Source organism: Colletotrichum siamense, assembly GCF_013390195.1.
Source record: "Colletotrichum siamense strain Cg363 chromosome Unknown KSG_Cg363_contig02, whole genome shotgun sequence".
Classification (NCBI taxonomy): Eukaryota; Fungi; Ascomycota; class Sordariomycetes; order Glomerellales; family Glomerellaceae; genus Colletotrichum; species Colletotrichum siamense.
In genome coordinates, this window is record NW_023501015.1 from 3,086,949 (window position 1) to 3,106,675 (window position 19,727).

A 19,727-nucleotide genomic window follows, 5' to 3' on the forward strand; every position below is an offset into this window, starting at 1 on the left:
GTGATTGTGTGCCAGACGGGAGGTGGCCTGTGCGTCTGCGCGCGACGGTTCGAAAAACCCCGTTTTTGCAGGTGCGATTACTTGGAAAAAGGCAGGCGCAGCTGGCGGGATTCTACGCTTTGTTGTCGAAGTGTGGATGGCTGATTTTTGATTGGCTGGAAATCTGGCATCTGCGACGCCACCCATCTTTCCAGGTCCCACTCCCACGGCCCAAGACCCGGAAGGTAGGTAGGTGTAATACGTACCGGTCCACAGGCATTCTACCCAGAGTTAGTATCCTCACTTTTCCCCATCGAACGCTACCTTGCGACTTCCCTGTCACTCTGTCCGTGGGAAATGCGGGATGCGGCAGCAGGCCCTATGGCGCTTCAATCACGCCTCACCTTGTCTGACGCGGTAGCAAGTACGTAGAAGCAGGAGGACGCGATCTAATACCTGCTGCCCACTGTCACGCGTCTACGTCAGTCGTGGCATTCTTGCTGCAAGCGCAGAGGTCACCACTTTAATGGCAAGCAAATTACGTGCACTTTCATATCGAAAGTAACCGCGTTTGGGTCAAGCGAATAATAGCTTGTTCATTGAATCATCCGGTCGCTTTGTACCGCGGCCGCCGAACATCGAACACTGAAACGCACCGAACAAACAATAAGAAGAGAGATCACTAGGTATTCTATCTGCTGCAGAACACTGCGCGATGAGCTTGAAGGGAACCAAGCGTGCGTGGTTGAAGGCTCTTACCCCGAAGTTCCACAACCTAACCGCCGCGTCGCGCGAAGGAAACCTTGGGGAGGCGCGTAGTAGACCGCATGCACTGTGTCGCACTCACAAGAGGTTTCGACAGTTCGTCTAAACTGCCAGATGGCAGAAGCAGACCCATACTTCTGCGTCTGCCCATCTGCAAAGTCGATGGCGCCTGTGCAGCGGCATAGACGAGCTTGGAATTTTAACTCGTTTTCTTATAGGCTCGTGCCAAATCCATCACCCATGCGGCGGGGGCGATAATACTCTTCCGCTTCGACGTCGAATCCATTTGCATGCATCTGGCGTTGGCCTTGGAGTGAGTCCCCACTGTCCAAACGCAAAGACACAGGAGACGTGCAAGTCGCCGCTGTCGCGTGCAGTCATTGCTATAGGATAGGTATCTGAATACTGTAGCCCTGTACTAATAACGCAACTTTGGCATAATGCAGCATAGAAATGAAGATGTGAGACATCTGTACGATATCTCTCATCGCCAGAGGTGTATTTATCCCCGAAATACCCTGATAGTCCACTATTCCTACGCGCGTGTTGAACGCGTGCAGAACTCGTTTAGCTGTGAGAGGCGGCCGCATTCACTAGCACACTACCTAGGTACCTAGAGCAGATCGATGTGGATGGAGTAAGGGATGGCTTCTGGTTGGCTAAGTAATTGTCCCTTGCTGCCTCAACTGGTCTGTGCACGGAGAAAAAGGCAGTTGTTGTTTTTAATTTTCGCGTCCAGCCCGCATCGGGAGCACTGCTCGGAGTACGTACCATGGCCCTTTTTTTTTTTGGCTGATCCCGAATCTCATCAAGCCCGCGACCTGCTGATATAAATCCCGTTCCCCCTCTTCGCGTCACTCACCATGTTGCTTCCCAACTCAGCCCCACGTTATCTCACGCAACCACTTTCGCATCCCTCCCATTACATCTGTCTCAGAGCCTCACTACCAACATTACACTTACAAACCCCCAACCACTTTACACATAATGACTGGACGTAAGTACATCCATGTGCTGTCATTGATGCAGTCTATATCCGGGTTCTCTCATGCTAACTCCTCTACTAGGCGGCAAGGGCGGCAAGGGCCTCGGAAAGGGCGGCGCTAAGCGTCACCGCAAGATTCTTCGTGACAACATTCAGGGTATCACCAAGCCTGCTATCCGTCGTCTCGCTCGTCGTGGCGGTGTCAAGCGTATCTCTGCCAGTAAGTTGCTCTTGCTTCGTCAAGCATCACCAGCTCATACTAACTCGGTCCTCCCTAGTGATCTATGAGGAGACCCGTGGTGTCCTCAAGTCTTTCCTTGAGGGTGTTATTCGTGACGCCGTCACCTACACTGAGCACGCCAAGCGCAAGACTGTCACTTCTCTGGATGTCGTCTACGCGCTGAAGCGCCAAGGCCGCACCCTGTACGGTTTCGGTGGTTAAGCGTGTTTGTTCTTGCATGTCGGTTACGAATCTTTCTGGGGCCACGACGCGATCCACCTTGAGGCGCGGTGGCACAAACGGACTTTGGGAGTGGCGTGTTTTGTCACGAATGACTATGGGTTTGGCTGGTTTTGGGTGTTCTACTGTACCATACGGGAAACAACGGGGTTCTACATGGATGGCTTGATTGGCTTGAGACATAATCGATCGCTCGCCGAGGCACGTTCTAGTTATTTTTGTGATTCTTTGCTCCTGTGTTCTGTAATGCTGTGCTTAAGATGATGCCCAGCACGATTTGGACTCTAATCGCAGTATTTACTCGTGATCTTCTCTGTTTCCTTAACTTGCCAACTGTGTTGGCAGCCTACCTTTACCGTATCCACTGCCTCGGCAGGCCATGCCACGGTATCACGCGTTTGCTCCACAGCTTACGAAATGACACGCTTTCTTTCAATCTGCGTCAACCTATGTGAAAGGGAAATCTTCGCGAGTCCTGTGCTATGGGACTTATCATGTTAGCAGAGTTCATAATGAAATTGGTGGGCTAGAGATTTCCTGGACATAAACGGGCTTCGCTTTTAGAATGATGAGTGAGGACTGGGTCTCAGTACATGCTCGTTTGGTGCAGATGTTCGCCCACGTGATTGCCGTTTTCCTTCAGGGAGTTATCCTGGCGTCGGTCTCGACGAGGCTAGTCGCGATAGGCGTGTCTTCCAATTTTGATGGTTTATCTTGGTCTAGAGTTGAATGTAGCTCCTTTTGGATCCAGCTGCCGCTTGATCTCATGAGAAGTATATATTTGCAGCGATGTGAATAATACAATGTCTATCACTCTCATATGATGGAGATATACGAAGACTGACTGATCACGAAGGCAGGAAAGAGGAGTCATGTACTTACCGTGGCAATAATGATAGCAACTTGACCATCCAGCGTCATACCGCTCATACCGCTTGTACAAAGGCAAAGCCCGGAGATTCCTCGTGAGATAGTCATCACAGCTCGACTTTCCCCAGGAGTGCTTTCGAAGCGTAATACCCGCACAAGTAAAGTATTCAATTTGTGCGGTTTGGCCATTGTGGACTCGTTCGGAATCCTACGTCTACGGATCGAATGATTACTATATTCACTGACATCAGCGCCAACGACACAAACATCAACGGCATGGTTATGTGTAATATTTATAGCGCGCCTTGCCATCAAGCCGAATGGAAAGGCCAGGGGAAGTAGTGCCGGACGAGCAAACAACGTGAAATGTAGTCGGCGCGCACTTCATCGATTGGAAAGCTGCCCAGTGTGTTGAGGATGTTCGGGTAATGAAAAGATGGGATATGGATAGACAAGGGGACCGCCAGTACGAATTATTTACAGACTGCTGGCAGCATCACGGTTCACACGAACACCTCACAAGGACATCGTCGCAGGGTTGGCAAGAAGCTAAAAGTTACCGCACTTCGTCGTGCGTATCAAACCAGGCTGGTCGGTCTTATTACCAACATGCCGACTCAGTGCGTTTTATTCCATATTTCTGCAAGCAGTGGATTCACTATCGCTACATTGACCAGGATACCGGCGCAAACGGGTCCTTCGTGTTTACATCAAGACGGCCAAGAAGTAAGCGGCAAGCATACCACAACTGGGTTCAAACCCGCTCGAATCAAGGCGCTGGTCGCTCGAGTTATGCTAACGGTCGCACACCAAGACATGATGACCCTCGTGACTCGCAACATTCATGAAGCGGTGGCACTTCAGACCTGGCATGTCCGCGTCTCGGGCATCATGTGTCCAGAACATTGGCAATAGTTTCCCTAGGAGTATAATTTCAGGCGTATGATAGTTCTGGAGGGTTGTAGGAACATCAAGTCGCTAATAAAACATATCTCCAAGAAATTAGGTCCGAATCCGCATCAAGACGGTGCAGATACCTCGAAAGACCATGATCACACAAGCTACTGTGGTGAACGGATATGCTACAGGAAGACGTGTTGCACTTTGACGAAGAGACATACATGATGGGCATGGCTGAGCCACGAATACTCGTGGGACCTCGGACGGAAGGTCGCGTTACGAGCCAAGGTAGGAGAGGCCTCGCGACAGTTGGTTTCCCGTCATGAGTGAAGACGATCAACGCACACCGCCGCGGAACAGCAGCCAGCGGAGCGTAGCAGCACGAACAAGTAGAGCCACCCGACTAGGCTCTTCGGAAATCGCTAGCGAAGGAAGACAGTTGAATAAGGCAGGCATGCAAGGTTGATGATGCTACTTTCGCGGAAGGCAAAGTGCGGCTGAAGCTCGGACAGAGACATCCAGGGACGAGTGAGACGAGGGCTAAGCCACATATTGGGTTCAATTGGAAGGACCAGGGTTTATAGCAGAAATAGGCATCAATTTTCGCATTTTGAAGGGACGGATCAAAGCACACAAATGCAGGGGCGCGGTTGGAGGCAGATGACAAAAGCTCAACGGCCAGGGCTTGAGACATTCATTGGCCTTGTGCCTTCCAGCAGCAGCAGGGCTTGACTTCGGATGGCGCCGGCCGGTAAGGTACTGTTGAAGGGGATGCATGCGCCACCCCCATATTCCTGTTGGAGACTTCTAGGAGCGGATACGAATACCTGCACCAAAGCTGGCTCGCCGACAAGCCACAGTCCACACGCGAAGACCGAGGCCGCCGCCAACACTAACCAACACCTGCCGACACCGGTACCTTATCTTGTAGGGCTTGAGCCAGTCGAGTAAGGTTTGTCTCTGCTGCGATGCAAACACACCAGTCGGGAACCCACTAATTTTAGATCTCCACGGAACAGGCCCCGGCCACTTGGGCCAAGGGATCGACGGGAAATTCTGACGTTTTTTTCTCCATCGCTGTTTGTGCTGTCAGCTAGCGGGGCGGGAATGCCATTGTCCACTATGTGTAATGGTGTAAGAAGAATACCATTCTGGAAAAGCCCAAAGCTCCCGGGTGTGTGTGATTTTGCCACCCGACTTGAGTCGTGCCTTGCAGCCCTCTTCGACGCAGGTGTTCAAAATTATCGCTCAGGTTGTTCCCTCTCGACAACGAAGCGCGTAAGGTGACGAGTCCGATGACAGGCGCTGTGCACTCCCAACGTAAGGCGAGTGCGCGGCGCCGCCCGTGGTGAGTCAAGCCCATGAGTTTGTACCATCATGCACACGCACACATGTGTAGCGATCCGCACCGTGAGAACAGAACGATTAGAAAACGCAGTATCCATGATAGTTGCATTTCGCCCGGGTGAGGTGGGCTGCCGACCGGCAAAAGCGGATGGGCCGGGGTAATAAACCAAAATACGTGTGCGATACGTAGGATTTCGGTCCAAGGTTGTCAACTCAGCGGAAAGAATCCGTGCCTCTACCATGTCGGATGGAAAACCAGAAACCCCATCCAAGCGCGGAATGCGGAATAGGCGGGCAAGCTGGTTCGGGGTGCGCTTCGTACGTAGACTGATGTGCCGGAGCTACCGATGCTGCATGCCGCAGCTTTGAATGTCAAAATGTTGGGGTCGCTCGCTGAGCTTAATTTGTAAGCGCGGCCTTCGCTGCGCGTCTGTCAAACCGGCTGTGGCACCCATGGACCAAGAGAGGAAAATCAAGCCGCAAGGTTCCCGATGCTCCTGAGTGTGGCTTGTTAACCGAGATCGGTCAGTCGGATTCGGGTTGTGGGATGTCATTCCGATGCCTACCTACACTTTCCATTAAAGGCTGAGCCACATAGATGCGCATTTCAATTGGTTAAGCCGCGGAGGCGCAGTCAGGCCAGGGGAACCACGAAGACCGCAGAGAAGGACACATGAGAAATTCACCCTACCTACTCGTCGCTTTTACTCAGTCCGAGGCGCTTGTCCAGTGTGCATGGGCCTGTATTCGGTACGAAAATCGATTGGATGCACCAACTCGAAAATTTAGAGCATGGGAAAGCCGAAGACCAGAACGTAGCAGACCCGCAGGCCCGGACTCTTGGCTGCATAGCAGAAAGGATCGAGAGTTCCCCCCCCGGAGTAGTACTTTTAGGGTCCACCTGCGGCGGCCATCCTGTTTGTCTTCTTCCCTCTAGGCTCTGACACAGTGACACCTGCAGCGCCAAGCGTACTATGGATGATTCCTTGCACTACCTAGGTATGGATCAATCCACGACGGCACTGCATCGCTATCGGCAATGGCTCCATGAGTCTGTACGTGTGCGGTGCTTGATCTGGATTGCTGCGTTGGCGGAAACAATCCGGCGCGGCGGACATGTCCTGAAATAGAAAATGCATGTATTCAGCTTGCATCGTCTACCCGGGGGAGAAAAAAAAGTGATACGCGAGTCAACCAGACCATCACATCTAAACCACGATCAGGGAGAGTTATGAAATGCAATTCGACAAACCGATGTGGAAGTTAGGAGGCTTTGCTACGGAAACTTGCAGTGCAAAGGGGCGCACCAAGGACTGAACACCTGCAGTCCGTTGCATGTCAATTCCTACTTCCGACTTCAACCGTGGCCGTAGGGTCCAACAAACATGAACGCTGCCTGCCAGCATGGCCAGACCGGCCGACCTACCTGGCGACCCACATCACCACCGGCTGCCGACGGTCGAGACCGCTGTGAGGTCTCCCCGGCCGATCCCCCTCCATTCTCATAAACCGGCAAGGCTGTGATGCGACGGATCGGGAACACGAACATGTGTTAGGAGCGCAGCTCAACGATGAGGATGACTCACTCGAGTGGTCGCTACGTAAAACTTACTATGGTACGCACCAAAGCATCAAACCCTAGCCGGCGGCAACGCAGAATGTATGCGTCCGCATGACGGCTTGTTTACTGTGACTCCCCGAACAGAACGCATAAGGTCGGCTTCTCAGCGGGAAAGCTACGGATGAGATTGAAGTCGTTCAGGAAGCCTGCGTCAAGCTCAGCCTGCGTCCGCTCGGTTGGGTCGGCTAGAGCCACAACTACGGCAACTAGTAAGGGTAGATCACCCGACAAGTAAGTGTGGCTGATATCCCAGATCCTTGGGTATGGGCACGGATACCCTGCACTCAGCAGGTCCTGGGTTGCCTCGGGAGCGTTATCCGTATCCTGCGCGGAAACAAGGCGCTGAGGATGAGTTTCTGGTTGCCTCCGGAAGTTGAATTCGGGAGGCTTGCGTCAATCGCTCACATGCGTGGCAGAAAATTTTTCCAGAGGTTGGGGAATGCCAGAAAGCATGAGGTGAGTTGGGCACAACGGACTGTTGACCGACCGACGGCAACGGCGACGGCGACGGCGGGAGACAACGGGCACCACCTGCGTAGGCGCCGTACGACCACCCCATCTGCTACCTACCTTAGCCAATGTTCCCGGGCCAGGCCACTCAAGCCAGCCCAAAACCAATGGAACACACTAACACACCACCACGCCACCCCAGCCTACCCCAATGACGATGGTTAGCCGAACACCAATACTGAGCAAACGTGGTTTGAGTAATGTGCACCTGAAGCGCGAGAAAGACTTAAAGAAAAAAGAAAAAACAATGGTCTTGCATTTGGAAGTCAGCAAAAAGAGCGGGAGAACGAATCATCAAGAACGATACTTTGCGGACCCCATCGAATATTCTTCGAGGTCCATAATCGTATTCAAAGGTCGCTCAGCGGATGACGAAGCAAAGGGTCGCACGGAGAACTCCTAAGCCCGATGTTCGTGCGTAAGACAAAACGAACGGTTGGAGGCCTGTGGGCGGAGTCCGGACAGGCCAGCAGGGGACGACGAGATGGTTATGTAAGCCAGAACGGTCTCGAGGACAGATCCCGAGCCTCTGCCGAGGCACGGGCAAAGAGCATCTGCTCATGCGCAGAGCTTGCCCTTGACTCTTTCAAAACCCTGAACTGAGGTGAGGCGGCTTTAGGGAGACCCATCAAGAGCCTGGTTAACCATTTTTTCTTCCCACCTAGATCCTGTACAGGAACGGAGCCTTGGCTGCTGTTAGACATGCCACGAGGTCGTGTGCAGCTGGTAGAACGGTTATTGGCGTCGGACCTGCACACTGCATTCCAAGTGGAAAGTCACCTTTACTGATGGGTTCATGGCTTGCTTCGGCTTGTGTGTCTGGCCTGGACCCTCAGCGCATTACGCTTAGCCACATAAAGACCTGGGTAGGCATCCTGTTGGCGGGGCGCCACTGATGTTCTGCTACCTATTCATTGCTCGGCGGGGAAACGTTACCACGGAGCGGCCTTTGCCCCGCCGATGCAGCCACAGACACAGAGCAACAGTCCAGCGTGGCCTGGGCCGCTCTCGGCCCGTACTCGCTTTTCATGGCATCTAAGTACGGATAAGGCACCTAAACAGATAGCGAGCAGCAAAAGCGATTGGCGCAGCGAGCATGGTCGCGATTTGCTCTCCACATCACCGTCCCGTCCTCAGCCAGCCAAACTGCGTCAGACAGCAGTCCAGCTAGGCAGGGTTGCCTTGGTGCAGCAAGTCAGCTTCGATTGCGTGCGAACGTTCAACAGACCCCTACTACCCTTAGGTGCGGCGGAGACCATATTGGTAACCAGTCGACATTGAAGGGCACGGCAAAGTACGTATGTGGTGAGCTTGCAGAGCTCAGGTGAAGGGCAGCGTGAGTACCTGCAGTACTGCGTATGACCGCGGCGGAGGGTGGGCCCACTCCTCCAAACATTCCAGTGCATCGATTCCACCTACCGTCCATGCCCGTCTTTGACTACTGCGTACCTACGCAGTACTCATGCTGTGAGGGTGTGCCGCCGAGGCGTCAGTGCACAGCGACCTTACGTCACTCCACCTGGCAGCGACGGGATGATCGATGCCCCTATCGCTGAAATGGAGTCACCTACGTCTTGATCGCTGGCCCAAGCAGAACCGGAGTGTTTCCGACGCAATCGCAGGTCTACTATGTAGAAGGTCATTTCGACAACGTTTTCCCAACCTGCGTGCCTGGTGCCCCAAGATCAGGTAAGATGCCCCAGACAACCTGGCTAGGATTGATACTGTAGCAAGGACCAAGGGCGATTGAGAACCACGCAGAAGCTTCGAGCGAGCACCAGCATCTGTAGCGACCGTTTGAATACCAAGCCATTAAAATCTGGAGTGCAGCCCATTACTCATTGTTTGAATTGTGGTATGACCAATTTTGTGTCATCTGCCAATGCCGCCGGTGCTGGTTACATGCCGCAGCTTTGCCTGTAGCCATTCGCGCTTGGTTATATGAGCCAACCAGTGTCGAACAGGTCCTGCGTGATATCAGGCCAAAAATCGGCTCCATCAAGCTCCTTTTCCGTCTGTCTCCCTCACTAGCAGTCCGGGAGAGTTGGTAAGAATGCAAAGATAAGTCAAGTAGAAGGCCTTCACACTTCAAATCTATCGGCCATGTGGCTTCGAAGTCGCATGTCATCGTAAGCCGTATATTTTATGGGGGGAAAAAATCATCATAAGCCGACTTGCTCAGCACAAATTACTGAACATCAGATAACCTTACCCTCTCTTTGGTGGTGCTCGATATGGGAGGGGGAGAGGGAAAAAAGTCAAAACAGGCAGGACCGTCATCGGTCTTGGGTATTCCCCGAATTTCCAAACGAAGTGTTGGTCATCCATCCTAATGTGGGAAGCGAGGAACGGAGATAGAGGGGAAGAAAAAAAAAAAAAAAAAAAGCATCCCCCCCTCCTTCCCGTCACCTTCTGCATCATCCCCACGCACCCTGGTCCCGATCCCTATTACCTTGCACCCTGCTCCCCTGATGATGCTCCCTCTCTGGGCATCAGTCCAAGCCTCGGGTATCCAGCCGGTACCTCCGCTCCGCTCTCTAAGCAAGTGAGAGACGGTACGTACATATTATTCCACCATGTCTAAGCCCGGCAGGCTATTGCATGCCTCAACCATGTTCACTAACACCCCACACCGGTACGTATACACTGCCTTACCTCACTCAGTCGCTTGTCAGCATGGGCCTGCAAGCCCACTACCAAGCCCATACGTAGGTTGTGCAGCTAAGAACCTGCTCGATGCGCATTTAGTCTTCCATATAAGCCGCCGTCCCTCCGACGTTTGCCACCTTGACACCTTACTTCAACGAATCTACAAAATCTTTCTCAATAAACACATCATGCTGTTAACCCGACCCGCTACTACGCAACCTCTTCAGCAACAACGCTTTTATCGTAACCAGCCACAGCCACACCATCAGCCCCAAGGCCACCACTTCTACCCTCACCCACTTGACTTCGACAACGATACCAACCCAGACGACTCGACAAACGACATTAACATTTCGAGTATATCATCCTCGCCCCTCTCGACTCAGTCGTTCACGTCCCAGCACTATTCACTCGGGGCTCACCCGTCCTCCTCGTTTCCCAACTTTGACTCTTCTCATCTTGCTATCCCAAGAAGAGCGGCGCCCGTCTCTGCAGTTTTTGGCGACTCACCTGTAAGCGTCGACTTGAGCAACCCCAGCCAACTTCCACACGACCTGATGCAGTCCGACGCCTGGGTTCTTGCAAACCAGTACAATACCAAGCCCATTGGTCGATTCTCCCACCAACGGGAGTCATCGCTGTCGTCACTGGGTTCTGCTGGTCCTGCATCGCCCTTCAGCCACAACACATCGAACCCCCAGATTGCAGTCACCGATTCTACTCCCGACGGTCTTTACGACATGCAAACTCAGGACAGCAACTCCTTCTATCAGCTGGCCAAGGCCATGCCATCTCATGACAACGTTTACCCCAATTACAACGGTCTTGCCGCGATACCCTCTGATATGAGTGGGTACACATCGGCGCTCAACATTCAGAGGCCTAGGTCCGATCGCAGCGGCCTTTTGCCTGCACCCGAGCTTTCCGTGGCAGGCAGCAGCAGGTCACACCCAAACTCGGTGGCAAGCTCGGTAGCTGGTGACTCACCCGCAACGCCGTCCGCAGGCGATCACGAAGATGATAGAAGACGCAAAGCTGGTACGATTACCTCATCCTGTTCTTCCCAATTTCCGTTCTCCAGCTCACACTTTCTGAACGATGTAGTTTTCAGCAACGTGCCCAAGTTAGACCGCACAATGACAGACATCTACAACGACGAGCTCTACAGCCCCAACTTCACTATTACATCAGCGTCACCGGCCCACAGTCAAATGGCAATGTCACCAAACAACGACGTCTTTGCTCAACGGCTGAACGCTGCCAACAATCAACACCTTAGCGCTGCGCAATCCCCAGCCTCAAGTGGCTCTCGAGACCGATCACCATTTCGCCAAGGCTCGCCACTGGCACCTGTTGCAAATCATGAGTTTGGTGCAAATCTGGCAGGATCTCGCCTGAGATTCAACTCTGCACACCAAATGAGGGAGCAGAAGAAGGCCGAGAGGGATGCGCAGATCTTGAGACAGCAACTATCCATGAAGTCTGAACCAGAGACGCCTAAAACGATATCGCCTAAAGACGCCATGCTGGAGTTTCATGATGCGGAGGGGGATGATTCCTTCCCGTTGTTTCCCTCCCAGGATGCAGTGGACTTTGATGATCTCGCCAAGTCGGCGGTCCCCCAAGACCACAGTAGCACATACGTGAGAACGGCTGTGCCAAGTGCCGCTGCTTTCCCGTACGTGGCGATGCAATTCCCCAATGGCGTACAGATACCTCAACAATATCCTTTCATTGCACATTCTCGACAGTCACACGAGCAAACACCGCGCTTGAGCTCAGCCGAGTCCAGTTCTGGAAAGTCTGAAGGAACATCAAGTTCGACTGGCGGCCCCTTGGTCAAGCCAGCTGGCACCGCCGCCGATGGTGGCACATACACCTGTACCTATCACGGCTGTACGCTGCGGTTCGAGACGCCTGCACTGTTGCAAAAGCACAAGCGCGAGGGCCATAGGCAAACGCAAACTCTCGGTGGCCCTCGAAGACCCGATGCCAACATTGTCCCCTCGCCAAACAGCTTGCTTAACAGCCAGGCTGGCCCACACCGATGTGATCGGATCAATCCTAGTACTGGTAAACCATGCCATACCATCTTCTCTAGACCGTACGACCTCACCCGCCACGAAGACACGATTCACAACGCGCGGAAACAGAAAGTCCGTTGCAACTTGTGCACTGAAGAAAAGACCTTCAGCCGTGCGGACGCCCTCACAAGGCATTACCGCGTCTGCCATCCCGATGTCGAATTTCCTGGGAAACATCGCAGACGTGGTCAGCAGTCATGAGCGGATGATTGCGGCGCACGCCTACACACTTGATATGGTCATTTGTGGTGCAGCAACTGCCAAAGTAGTTGCGCGACAATGGACGATTGACAGGGCAACTTTGTGGATGCGGGACTCATTGCTCGCGACGTCGTCACGAACCCCAAAATGTGCGACATGATGTTAGGCAACGTTCTGCCAATCCCAGCCCGTCGAGACAACTTCGGATGCTGTTACCAAGGATTGTCCCCGAAGTTGTTGGAATGAGTGGGGTTGGTGGACACTACGGTGGGGATTCAGGGTCCTCACACTGCAGCAAGGGTCGCGCACTATGACATCACAATGGTCTGTGCAGCACGACCCTGACGATCTGGATGTTCCGCAATGACATCATGCACATGGACAGTCCTGCGCCTATCCATGCGACCCTGCTGGTCCGACCTCCCACCTCCGCTCGACGACATCATCACCAGGCTTGGCATGATCATTTGTCTACGCTAAGAACCTTTGTCTCACTTGCGAGGCGACATGAGCAAGTGCATCATTACATCCTGCTTGGATGTGGATCCCATGGTTCCGTCAGCGATCATCCGCACCTAATTGGAATTCCCTCAGCTGTCGCACGCCTTGCCATCGCGAGCGTATCATTTTCTTTTTCTTTTTTCTCATCGTGGCAGCACAATGTATGATAGTACGGAAGTGAGATGGATTAAGCTCAGAAAAGCGTGTGCTCAATGTCTGATACGGGCCATTGATCGAGTCTCCACGTTGTACATTATCCCGAATTTCTTTCTTGATTGGACTGGATTCGGTTCTTCACAGTACCACCGTCATGCGTAACTGTTTCATGTATACTATACTACTCAACATGTGATGATATGGACTAGACAAAATTATAACGAGCGTTACTACACATTAGCTTTTATGGCAGGACGGGGAATGTAGGCCTGGGGGGGGGGGGGGGGACCACAATATAAATTGCGATTATTGCAAACCGTTCTGTATGATGCACATCTTCATTGCCGCAAACAATTTTCTTGGACTAAATGAGTAGAACAACAGTATCGTAACGACATCCGAGTCTGCCGAGCAAGGCGGTGTGTGGTAATTGACCCAAACTCAAACGGCAAGGAATGTCAACACGTGCGCATGATTTGCTGTCTTCGCCAATTTGAACGCCCCCTGCGTGCCAAATGGTTCAATATTCCATCTGGTTCTATTCTACTGTCTAGTATGAATCGTGGTCAAAGCGAAATACCACACATCCCGCGCATTTTGTCTCCTCCACCTGCCAGGCCAGTAGACGAAGACATAGCGGCTCTGCGTTTACCAGAGAAACTATCCCTTCTGTGTTTCTTCCATTCACCACCGTCATGCCTCGGTCTTGCTTGATTCACCAAGTACGGCTTCCCGAGCGGTTTCATACTGGGGAACGATATCGGTCCATCTCTGGAACTATAATCAGAGTTAGTCTAGGCCTTCATCTCAATCATCATTGCTGCACTGGGATAGGAGCATGCGTACCTGATACCATCCCTGGGCTGCGAGTACTTCAAGGCCTGGAATAGTCGTCCATCCAGCATCTTCGGCAAGTTGCATCAACGGGGTATGGCGAGGCTGATACGCCATTTCGAGAAGAACGCGAGTCACATCACCTACGTTCTCGTGGCGAAGCACTGCCATGAGTGTCTCTCGAAGCGACGGGTCAACTGGCTTGTCAGCAGGGATCGTGCTGACTACAACAGTAGGCGACGATGCCAGCATGGGTACTTGGTCAGCACTCTTCAGTGCTTCGATGCGGAACTCAGGAGGGAATGAGGCTTTGAGGGTCTCAAGGCCGTTGGTGTTGCGCGCAAGTGCGTAAATGGGCCCGAAGCCTAGCGAGTGCAAGGCGAAAATGGCCGCTCTCGTCGTCCCACCAGAACCAATTACCATGGCAGCATGTTGGGCCCCCGAGGATGAGCGAGCAGTCGTCCCCTCCGATTGAAGAGCGTAGACCATCCCCAACCAGTCAGTATTATCGCCGACAAGTTTGGCTCCATCCTGGCCGCTGCCAGGCACGGGGATGATGGTATTGACAGCTCCAATAACCCGAGCAGCTTCCGAAACCTCGTCAATTTCGTTCATGATGTCTAGCTTAAGAGGAATTGTGACAGATGCGCCGCCGAAATCTGGAGCGCGAATGATGTCACGTAGATCGGCGGCGACATTGGTCTCCTTCCGCCAATACTTGTGCGGTAGACCGACCAGGTCGAAAAGTGAGTTATGCAGTGCGGGAGATCTCGACGCTGAGATAGGTTTGCCAAACAGGTAGAAAGACTTAGGATCGATGCCCCCTAGGAGCGACAACGCCTTCCGTATCTCGGCGGCCGATAGTTGTCCCGGAGCGGCCTTGAAGGGCAAGCCGGGATGCGAAACTGGGGTGAGACAGCCATTCAGAACACGGCTCAATTTACCGGCACTCCCCATATTGAGCGCAATAATGGGCGTCCTGTGGGAAGCAAGCATCTCCGACTTGAAGCGTGCCAAGTCGTAGTTATCCTCAAGGCTTCGGGCAGTGCCAACCAACTTGATAACGTCTCCCCATTGAAGAGCTTTGTTATAGAACGGAGTCCAAGAGCCGTTTTTCCAGGAAAGGGTACCATGGGGATCATGGTGTGACGCGATTATGCGGGAACGTCCCTTCCTTTCCACCACGGCCTGGATGACCTTCTCTGGAAGGGTCATCTCAACGTCAATGAACTCCACGCCCATGCGGCTAGCCTTTTGGTACAACTCAAGACCTTGATCAAACGCATCATCCGGGAATTTGCCTCCCTGGGCCATTGTTCGGAGGGTGAAGATGATGGGCACATCGGCGACGGATCTGAGAAGTGCCACTTGATGAGCTACGAATTCTGGGGAGTAGTCCTGCAGCAAGTCGGCGCGAAGCTCCACCGCATCTGACCCGACAATGACAGTCGGGATCAGAGCCAAAGATGATGCGACTTCCGGCACGGTAAGTGAGACAAAGAAGCTGAGGTCCTTCGACAATGCCCGTGTCACCTGACTGTTCTCGCCACACAAGGCCATGACGAAACGACGGAAGTCCAACGGAGGCTCGCGGGTAGCCACGGTGCCAGGAGGATGAGGGCTGAAGTATTCGAAATTGCTGCACTCATCGAAGAAAGGCTTACGGCGATAGTAAACATCCTCGATGTCTTCTCTGTAAGCCGGCCTTGTCTTGTCCAGAAGAAGGTAATCGACAACTTCCTTGGTGTTGCGGTGAACCAACAGAACGATGCCTCCATTCTGGCGGTGGGCGACAAGAAGTTTACGAGCCTCGGGAGTCTCTACAATGCCACCACCGCAAGAGAAGATGCGACCGTGCCCCTGCTTCTCCATGACGTCCCGGAGAAGATCCACTTCGTCTTTTCTGAACCCCTCCCAACCCCTGGAGCCCCTGATCATTTCAGGAATGGTCATACCAGCACGTCTCTCTAGCTCTTCATCAAGGTCGATGAAGGCCCTCTTTAACGTATCAGCCATCCATCGGCCTGCGGTAGTCTTACCGGCACCACGCATGCCAACGATGAACACCGACTTGTTTTTGTGAGAATTGGTGTGAGAGACAATCGGTTCTGTCTTGGGATGTTGATCGACCCCGTCCAATCTGACGTTGAAGTACTGGGACATAGTATCCCACCAACCTGGCCATGTCTTGCCAGTGCATTCTCTCTCAAGGATAGTCACCGGCGTTGGCGACACAGTCGACAACACACCGAAACTCATGGCAACGCGGTGATCGTCGTAGCAGAACACACCTTCCGTAGGCTCCTGGAGCTTCTGGTAGGAACGCCCAGTAATAATGATGCCGTCGTCAAACTCATCCGTCTCAACGCCAAACTTGGCTAACTGTTCACGCATGGCCCCAATGCGATTGCATTCCTTGACGCGCTGGTTGGCGATTCCACTGATCTTGGTGGTTCCAGAGGCCACAGCAGCGAGAACAGACGCCGTGAGGAAGGCATCGGTCATTGGCTCCATGTCAACGTGCTCGATTGCCTTGAGGGTACCAATTGCCGGTCCCGTGACAGTGGTGGAGGTGCCAGTTTGCTCAACTGCGCAACCCATAGGTTTGAGCACGTCAACGGCGAAGCGAGAGTCTCCCTGCAGCGACTCTGAGCCAATGTTAGGTACGGTGCAGGTGGTTCCGGTGATCGCAGCGATGGCCAGAGGATAAGTTGCAGAGCTCGCATCGCTCTCGACGACGTACTCGGCCGGGTTCTGGTAGACTGCTCTCGGAATGTGGTAGGTATTGGGTTCCTCGCTCGATCTGATCACATCAACGCCAAAAGTCCGCATCATCGCGATGGTCATGTCGATGTAGGGCTGAGAAATTGGCTTTCCGCCTACAAGCCGTAACGTAACGGGGCTTTTGGCGTACGGGGCAGCCATGAGAATGGATGAAACGTATTGCGACGATATTGTAGCTGCCAGTTCAATGACGCCGCCTTCGAATCCGCCAGCGGCATCGACTTGCAATGGCAGACTCTTTTCCTGGCCCAAGTATTTTATCCCCAAACCGTTAGCTCGTAGGGCGTCGACAAGAGGTCCGATCGGGCGAACCTTCATGCGGGCGTTCCCAGTCAGTACTGTTGACGAAACGTCTGAAGGGTTACACAAGGCCACAACAGTAGTTAGGAAACGAGACGCAGTGCCGGCATTGCCCAAGTACAGTGCTTCTTTGCTGGCATTGAGCTTGCCGCCCTTGCCCTCCACAGCCAGAACTTCGCCTGCCTCTTCCCAGACATAGGTTGCACCGCCGAGCTTGGAAATAGCAGACAGCATATACTCAGTGTCATCAGAATGCAGCAAGTTTTTGATGCGGCAAGTCCCCTGGCCCAGAGCAGCGAGAACGAGAGCGCGGTTCGAGATGCTCTTGGAGCCAGGAGGGGTCACCGTGGTATTGTGAGATTGAGGTACGCCAGGGAATACGCGGGTCGCTGGTGACAGGACAACCCTTATAGCACTATCCTCAACCACGCTGGCCTTCTGCTCGTACGTTTTGCCGATAGCCGACAACAGCACGATCTTCTTGTTTGCTCCATCATTCTTCTTGTCCACGGCCATTTTGTCCAAAAGAACGTCCACGGGACACTTCTTACCCGCTGTCAACTTCACGATCCGCTTGTCGTGTAGAGCGGTGGGCAGATCGTAGCTAGCAATGCACTTGACCAGCCGGGCCACTGCGCCAGGCCGAAGGACGCCGAGGAAGCGAGCTAACTCGGCCTCTTTGACCATGCCAATGGCGACAGCTTCGCCGTGTAGGAGTTGAGGAGTAAGCAAAGCCTCAAAGGCATGTCCGATAGAATGTCCAAAGTTGAGCAAGTTGCGAAGACCTCCTTCTCTTTCGTCGCTGGAAACCACTTGGGCTTTGACTCGGGCAGAGCCCAACACAATCCGCTTAAGTATATCTCGGATGGGTGCAAGCCTTTGCGAAGGCTCGGCATTCGACTTGATTGCGGTGAGGATGATGGATGCGTTGGCTTCAAGTGCTGCGAACTCCTCCTCGTCCCAGATCGCGGCGGTTTTGATGACCTCAGCCATGCCGTTGATGAACTCTCGTTTCGGCAATGTCTCGAGAAATGCTAGGTCAATGTAGATTCGGAAAGGTTGCCAGAAAGCCCCAATGAGGTTCTTTCCCATGGGCGTATCAATCGCAGCCTTGCCACCGATAGATGAGTCAACCATTGAGAGCAAAGTCGTCGGCACCTGGACAAATCGAATGCCGCGCATGAAAGTTGCCGCAACGTAGCCTATCATGTCTCCAATCACTCCACCCCCAAGCGCAATGATGACCGTGTCTCTTGTGCATTTTTGCGACAGCATCCAATCCTCAATGGCAGCTTTCGTTTGGCGGCTCTTCGAAACCTCTCCCGGCGGGATGGCGTAGGTGAGCAACCGCGTAGTCGCCGGGGAAGCCGCATTGAAAACTTTTTGGAACGATGGAACGTAAGTGTCGAAGAGGTTTGTGTCGGTAATCAAGACATATGTTGACGTCTTGAGATTCTGGAGTAGGTCATGAGTCACAAAATCGAGCCAGATGCCGTGGTCGACGATGATGTCGTCTTTGCCTAGGATGGTTATGCGGGTAGGGTTTGACCCCGATCCCGAGCCATTGACCAGTCCCATGATCAAAAGCAAGTGCGACGTGTTCACACTGGGCTTTGGTGCATCGATTCGTGACGGTCAATTCTTTGCGCTGTTAGTTGAGAAATCGAAAGCTGACGATGGCGTGGGTGTGAATTATTTTTCTGGGGGACATGAAGAGGGGGAGGGGCAGCCGACGCGCCTATACCGGAGCCCTGAAAAGTATGACTCTCATCCGGTCACAATTGGCCAGGGGATTGTCTGACGTCCGCCCCAGTTTTTCGTCTTTCCAGGGGGTTGAGCTGCCCGTGCAGCCCCGAAGCACAAGGCCAGGGGGCTTACACAGGCAATATATCTAGCTAGAGCGCAGATGTCCTATTAATTAGGTCTTATTTGCCTTATTCTATTAACCTCTAAATATATGTTTTCACGCTATATTTCTTATAAAGATAGTAAAAAAGAGTTAAGCTAGATAAAAAGTAGTATTCTTTAGTACTATATTTATTTAATTATAGCTATAATAAATTATTATATAAATTAAATATAGTTTATTTTTAGCGTTTTATATATTTATATTAGAAGGAGGTAGAGTTTTTAGAATTATTAGTAATTCTAACTTAAAAGTAAGAAGCTAAATAAGCGTTTTTATAGGTATTAAGTATTATTATAAGAAAAAAAGGTTTATATAAATAAATAGAAACTTAATTAACCTATAATAAAGAAAAAGAAAAGTAAATAAATAAGAAATATATTTATTTTTATTCTTTTTTTATTCTTTTTAATAATTTTAATAACTATCCTCTTAGAAGAACTTTTAGGATTCTTTAGTTTAGTTTATAAAAAAATCTATTAATTCTTATTTTTTAAAAATTAAATAAAAATAGATATTTTTTAAATTTCTTAAGTTTTAATTAATTTTACTTTTATTTTCTTTCTTAATCTTTATTATATTTTTTAAATTAATTAAAGTAATAGTAAAATAGAATATTATAAAAATAACATTATTAAGCTTTTTCTTAGTAATCTATTTTCTTTTAAGAGACTATATAACTTAAAGTATAAAAAGAGTATAAAATATAAGTAAAATATAAATTAATTAGGTTTATATTTATATATTTACTTTTATATTTCTTATAGTTATTTAAAGAATTAATATATAAATATTTAAGTATTTTAAAAGGTTTCTTATTTAAAGTAAAATATTTAATATAATTTATAAATTTTCCCTTTTATTTTATTATAAAA

The 19,727-nt window shown here is 51.4% G+C and overlaps 3 protein-coding genes across 3 annotated transcripts; 2 read left to right on the forward strand and 1 right to left on the reverse strand.

Annotated features, from left to right (window-relative positions):
- Positions 1-1,731: 1,731 nt before the first annotated feature.
- hH4-1-0 (Histone H4) lies at positions 1,732-2,171 on the forward strand (the record flags this gene model as incomplete). The annotated part of the gene is made up of 3 exons (XM_036634649.1): positions 1,732-1,741; positions 1,812-1,949; positions 2,008-2,171. The coding sequence occupies 3 exons, from the start codon at positions 1,732-1,734 to the stop codon at positions 2,169-2,171; spliced, it is 312 nt and encodes a 103-aa protein (XP_036499341.1).
- Positions 2,172-10,274: 8,103 nt separating this feature from the next.
- RPN4 (Transcriptional regulator RPN4) lies at positions 10,275-12,371 on the forward strand (the record flags this gene model as incomplete). Its single annotated transcript, XM_036634650.1, has 2 exons — positions 10,275-11,124; positions 11,191-12,371. The coding sequence occupies 2 exons, from the start codon at positions 10,275-10,277 to the stop codon at positions 12,369-12,371; spliced, it is 2,031 nt and encodes a 676-aa protein (XP_036499342.1).
- Positions 12,372-13,721: 1,350 nt separating this feature from the next.
- Positions 13,722-18,524, reverse strand: CGCS363_v002802 (Pentafunctional AROM polypeptide; the record flags this gene model as incomplete). Its single annotated transcript, XM_036634651.1, has 2 exons — positions 13,722-13,805; positions 13,875-18,524. 2 exons carry the CDS (start codon positions 18,522-18,524, stop codon positions 13,722-13,724), a joined length of 4,734 nt encoding a protein of 1,577 aa, XP_036499385.1.
- Between the last annotated feature and the right edge of the window lie 1,203 nt (positions 18,525-19,727).